At 44.5% G+C, this 6,055-nt stretch overlaps 1 protein-coding gene across 2 annotated transcripts; it reads left to right on the top strand.

Annotated features, from left to right (window-relative positions):
* LOC311255870 (hyaluronan and proteoglycan link protein 3-like) lies at nt 1–5,566 on the top strand. 2 transcript variants are annotated; one of them, XM_084350528.1, is made up of 7 exons: nt 1–50; nt 2,753–2,812; nt 3,697–3,871; nt 3,973–4,195; nt 4,282–4,427; nt 4,659–4,961; nt 5,131–5,566. In XM_084350528.1, exons 3-7 carry the CDS (start codon nt 3,751–3,753, stop codon nt 5,415–5,417), a joined length of 1,080 nt encoding a protein of 359 aa, XP_084206654.1. In that variant the 5' UTR covers nt 1–50; nt 2,753–2,812; nt 3,697–3,750; the 3' UTR covers nt 5,418–5,566. The 2 variants fall into 2 exon arrangements, with proteins under 2 accessions (XP_084206654.1, XP_084206653.1); XM_084350527.1 differs by lacking the exon at nt 1–50 and having other exon boundaries at nt 2,689–2,812.
* The last annotated feature ends 489 nt before the right edge of the window (nt 5,567–6,055 follow it).

The following is a 6,055-nucleotide window of genomic DNA, read 5'->3' as shown; positions in this document are numbered from 1 at the left end:
GAGCGCCTGCCCCATTCTGCTGACGCCCAGGCTTTGGCTCTCCCAGTCAGGTGCGAAATCATGAATGCGATTTTCGACCGATCAGTAGGGAAAGTGTGGGGGGTTAATTCAAAATGAATTGAACAGTCTATGAGAAATGTCTTACATAGTCCTGATTCTCCTGAATACTGTGCTGGTGGAGCCAGCTTACTTCCGGCTCCGACGTATGACGTGGGCGGAGTGGGTACGGGAGCCGGGGCGGTGGGTCGAGGGAGCTGCGTGATCATCCCCTGTAGCTGGGAAGTGAGCTGACCCATATGCGCAGCCATCGCCGTCTGGAACTCCTCCTGGCGTGAGATGCGGGCTTCCTGAGCTTGCAGGATCCCCGACAACTGTTCTGCCTCTACTGAGTCCATATTGGCCAGAGTATACTGTCAGGCCTGGGCTGAAAAGAGGACTCAGATGCAGAGCGAGAACAGCTCAAGCAGGCTTTTATTCTGAAATTTCACTTCTCAGCTCTTAAGACAGTGATAACAAAACAGGCTATGAGGCTGGAGGTACACGAACAAACGAGATACTCTGGCACAGGACAAAGAGAGACGCGGACTATAAGACACATTAGGGTAATGGGAAACAGGTGGAAACAATCAGGGATTAGGGGAGACGTCAGACCGGTGACACATGAGGAAGGGCAAGTGACCTAAAACGAGTGGAGAGTTACTTTTCAAAATAATACATGAAATTCACGAGACAAAAAACCCCAGGATGAGACACCCCTCACCGCAGTGTGACAATGTATGAGCCTCCTTTCATATTGAACAGAGGGGGAACAGTATCTGACAGTAATACTCCAAGCTGTCAGGATGTGCTTTACCTGCTATGGAGCTGGATTTAAAGGATAATTACCGTTTTTTACAACCTGGACCTTATTTCTAGCAAAATATATGGTCATTTACTCACCCAGATAACTGAGTCCGGGCTCGTCTGTTGTCAACATCCGGGGTCTGTAGGTTGCCCTACTACCTCTGACCTGGAAGATGTCGTCTCTGAGCTGCGCGTGCACCCGCGACAGCCCGGCTTGTTTACCTGTAGCTGCTGCTGCTAGTTTGACCCCGGATGTTGATAACGGACGAGCTCGGACTCAGAGGGGAATAGCGCTAGCATATCATAACAAAATATTGGTGAAATGAACTAGCTTTGTGGCAGATAATGCGTTATAGAGGCTGTGTGTCGATGCCCCGTCACTCGCATTATATGGATATATCGGCGCTACACCGGATCTAATTTCGTCCAAACGACTTCAAATGACACCAAAGTTATCTGGGTGAGCAAATGATCATATATTTTGCTAGAAATAAGGTCCAGGTTGTAAAAAACGGTAGTTATCCTTTAAGACAAATATAATAAAATAGCGATCTATATTTTGCCTATATGAATGAGCATACTTTCTTCCAAAAGTCCATAATATTCAAAATGAACAGTCTCTCACAAATATAATATTTTTTATTGATAGAAATAACAGTAGTTGGTTGTGTTAATAAAGACATAAAAACACAAACATGTGCTGTTGTCCCAGTTTAAAAATATAACTAGACAGTCATGAAATTTTGATTTCACTTCTACAATACAACATCTTCAGATAAAACTCGCTTAAAAAAGTCAGGTTTGAACCTTAGCTCTCTCCACAGTGCCTCTGTGGTACGAGCACAACAGCTCGGGGGCGAGCTTTTTGTGAACGCGCGCTTCCTTCGCCCTTCAGGCCATTTGGGACGGGGGCGGGACTAGAGGAAACACATCTCGACGAGGAAACAGAGCTCGATACAACACCTGCAGTCCAGCATGGGGGAGACTCACAACATCTTTGTGTGGTTCAAACAATTTGTGCAATAAATCAGGACAGCACCTCCTCCTGAAACTTCCTCCATGTTAGCTTTTAACAGTAATGTGCTACAAAAAGAGGTCAGTTTTTTTTGTTACATTATAGATTATAGACTTTTTAGGCACTTATGAGAAACTTGTTAACAGTTTCTAAACTGTTTCACGACCCTTTCGAGTTTCTTATAATGCTCCACTCATGCTGATGGAAAGTCAGGTGAAGTTTCATCATCCACAAAACATTTCTGGAGCTTCAAAAAAGGGTTGCAGCATTCTGCTAAACAACTGAAGTAGACGGGGACTTGTTTTAAACTGTAGAAAAACAATACAAAATGTAAATACTTCAATGCAGCTGGTCCGGTGTAATCGAAGACTGCAAAAGCCCTGAAAAGACGTCAATTACACCCATTTTTAAGGTGAAATCTGCACTCTCTGCTCAGCTAAAACAGTAGTGTGCATCCACTTCAGGGACGCATCAGGGGTGAAAAAACATACTTTCAAATCAATTTGGGATCTTGGCACTTCCAGAGACTTGTATTATGCTGGTCAAGCTGTATGGAGCCATTGTATGTTTTCTCAGCTACTTCAGTTGTTTAGCAGAGTGCTGCAGCTGTGGTGGGGTTGGGTCACGGGTTGGGTTGCTGTCTGCGCTCAGGTGCGCACATCTAGCTGGAGTGGCAGGGCGCAGCCTGGTGAGGTGAACAGCTAGAATACAGTTATTATCCGTAGTTGCATCTTTTTATCATCGACAGCGACTGGAGGAAAACTACACGTTTGCCTTTTCTTGATGTTTTTTTGTTTTAGTCCAGAAAATCACCCGTACGCATCAGAGCTCCTGCGTCCTCTTGAAGACAGACGTCTGACTCCTGTGCGTCTCTTTTTTCCTTTTGCTCCCCAGAAGTTTGCCTTAGGAGATTTTTTTTAAAACCACAGGAGCATAATATCAAGGCGCTTTACGGTAAGTGAAGAAATTCAATTTTAACATGCTGAATGAGCCTCGAACATGGTGTGTGTCCTGAACTGAGTTACAAGTTGTCACAGGTGTGTTTTCCACACGAGAAAAATGATGTATTGTAACTTAAATAGTCAAAGCCTACCTGCAATGTGGAACAAAGCTGCTGAAAACTGAAATGCAAACCATCAACATTTAAATATTTATAATAAAACAATCTAACTAACTTTTAAAGCGCATCACAGTTGTCCAAGTGTAATTGCGTTACAGTCAGAGCTCATGATCACAGTTTCGTGCTGCCCTCTAGTGGCCCTCTCCTGTCACCATATCCGATGCCATAACTGTACAGTAATAATAATACATTTATACAGCACCTTTCAAAACACAGTTACAAAGTGCTTTACAGGACACAAAGCGAATAAAACAAGCCCAAATCATAAAACCTTAACGCATGAAACACAAAGAGAAAGCATAAAACAGAATGTTATAAATCGCAGCAAAGCAACATTAAAAGAAGTGGGGGTTTTAAAAGTGATTTTGATTTTGAAGACGAGACTGAGTTTGCAGCCTTGATCTCTATCTAACCCTAACTGGAGCCCTGACTGCAGGGCTCATCACCTTTGTGTATTAACCTATAAACCTTGAAACAACAAGGAATGACGAGTCCAAGGATCTCAGGGAGAGGCAAGATACACATGGCATTAAAAGATGTGTTAAAAAGCGTATCAATTAAATAATCAATAAAGTGATCAATAAAATCTCTGATTAAAACCTAAAAGAAGCAGGTATCCAGTGTAAGGAAGCCAGGATCCATATGATGTGTTCCTGGCAACGAATTACAGTTATGTTGTCTGCTAACTGAATCAGATTCATCACATTTCACTCCACAGGACTGAGGATTTTGAACAGGACATTAATGATCAGGATTTGCCATCACAGCCAGGATGATGATGATAATTTGCGGCCTCGCTCAGCTGCTTCTCTCAGGCTGGGCCTCGACTGCTGCCATAAACCCTGACAACTTCTTCTATCACAACTTCCTCAAAGGAAAGATCAACAAAGAAAGTGTGCACATGTTCAATAATGTATTTTATCTGTCTCATGTTTTTAATACACATAGGTACAATGTGTTTTAGTCAGCTCCACTCTGTCTGTATTTGCTACAGTTCACTTCAGAGGTGTGAAGCTCTTTGTGGACTCTGCTCAGCCGTCAGTGTTTGCAGTCAGAGGGGGTAACGCCACCATGCCGTGCAGGTTTTGGCACGAGCCTGAGCTGAGCCCTCCGAGGGAGGTCCGGGTCAAGTGGTCCTGGCTGCCCGCTGCAGGGGGACCTGAGACAGACGTGCTGGTGGCGATTGGCCTCCGCAGTCGAAGTCTTGGAGAGTTCAGGTTGATGAAATGACAAATAACTGTATGATTGTTCTGTATGACTGTGTCGAATGTTAGCTCACATTGTCTGCCTCTTTGTTGGTCAGAGGTCGTGTGCAGCTCAGACAGGATTTTCCAGGAGATGCTGCTCTTGTGATGACTGAACTCCAGTTGAATAATACAGGCTGGTACCGCTGCGAGGTGGTGGACGGACTGGAGGACAAGAGCTCCTCAGTTCATCTGGAGCTACAAGGTACAGTATGTCCAACTACACTGACACCATGACTTCCTTTCTCGGAGTGAGACCAAACATTAGATCCTACTTTTATCTAATCAGAGACAAAAGGGATTAAACTAAACTCACTGACAAAAGAAAGAAAACATTGCATTTTTGAGTCATCTTTAAAACATGTTACAAGACTGCAGAGAATGACACACATACTTTTTGTAATAGTACATCTGTCTAATGAATTCCTCCACCCAGGTGTGGTGTTCCCCTACCAGCACCCTCATGGACGTTACTACATGACCTTCCTGGGAGCCCAGCAGGCCTGTGAGGAGCAGGACGCCACACTGGCCACCTTCTCACAGCTCTTCCAGTCCTGGAAGGAGGGCCTGAACTGGTGCAATGCAGGCTGGCTGGCAGACGGGACAGTTCAGTACCCCATCACCCAACCCAGAATGCCATGCGGGGGGCATGGCCTCGCCCCGGGTGTCAGGAGCTACGGCAGAAGACACCTGCACCTTCATCGCTACGATGTCTTCTGCTTCTCCTCTTCAATCAGAGGTGAGGCAGCCTTTTTGTAAGTAGAGGGTTGGTGTGTGACCAGGGCTCCTTGATCCTGATGGAAAATGTCACAAGCTCAAGAAAAGATGTGGGGGAGATCCAAAACATGATCCTAGCTAACAAGCGTGAGGTTTGTCTAAATATACCAATAAATGTGTTGCCTTCAAAGGTACAGTCTACTATCTTCAGCCCTCTCACAAGATGAACCTGACTGAGGCTCAGCAGACGTGTCAGGAGTACGGAGCCGAGATCGCCAAAGTCGGACAGCTCTACGCCGCCTGGAAGTTCTCAGGGATGGACCACTGTGACGCCGGCTGGCTGGCCGATGGAAGCGTTCGGTATGCAATCACCAGGCCACGAAGAAACTGTGGTCCCTCTGAGCCGGGGGTGCGCAGCTTTGGGTTCCCACCTCCCCACCACAAGCACGGCGCCTACTGCTACAAGTCAGATGAATGATCGCAGGGCCCTCTCTTCTGTTGTGCACAAATGTGATGACAACACTGATTTTCTTATGAGCATAAAAGAGATATTCCTACTTTATAGGAATATCTCTTGCATTTACAAGCTTAAAAAAGTTGGGAACCACTGGTGTAAACCTTATTTTTACTATTATATCTTTGTCTCATTGTATTTTTTATCAAAGGTACACTATGTAAGAATTAAAGTTTAAAAACATCCAGAAATGAACTTAAATTATCAAAAGAATGCAAAGAACTAACAGTTTGATGTCAAGTCAGAGAAGTCTTTGTATTGTGTTGCAGATATTGACTGAAGTTAGCATGCTAAGCGCTAGCCCCAGTCCATCCTTTCTCATAATACCACTCCGACCTCCCAGTCCAGACCGCTAGCTGCACGGCTAACTCAGCTAACTAGCTTACCGTTTCCAGCAGTTCGCAGTTACTCTTGTGATGTGCGGCTCCTTGTTTGTTTGAAGTATGAATTCAAATTACGGCCAATTCTTACATATTGCACCTTTTTAATACATTTTCTGTAAATTTCTTTTTGTCCATAAGGGCAAAGCATTTACTTTTCTATTGTCTCACCATTTATAAGCTATTAAAATAGCATTGTCAAGCTAACATTTGTACCTGAGC

This window comes from Pagrus pagrus, assembly GCF_965226575.1.
Source record: "Pagrus pagrus genome assembly, chromosome: 1".
In the NCBI taxonomy this organism is placed as follows: Eukaryota; Metazoa; Chordata; class Actinopteri; order Spariformes; family Sparidae; genus Pagrus; species Pagrus pagrus.
The sequence above is the reverse complement of the archived record's forward strand: the minus strand, read 5'-3'. Positions and strand labels throughout refer to the sequence as shown.

Excerpts from the sequence above, each read along its gene's own strand:
- LOC311255870 (XM_084350528.1), top strand. The coding sequence starts at position 3,751 with ATGATGATGATAATTTGCGGCCTCGCTCAGCTGCTTCTCTCAGGCTGG. Across the intron at positions 4,196-4,281 it reads CGAAGTCTTGGAGAGTTCAG|AGGTCGTGTGCAGCTCAGAC; the intron begins GTTGATGAAATG and ends TTTGTTGGTCAG. Across the intron at positions 4,428-4,658 it reads AGTTCATCTGGAGCTACAAG|GTGTGGTGTTCCCCTACCAG; the intron begins GTACAGTATGTC and ends TCCTCCACCCAG.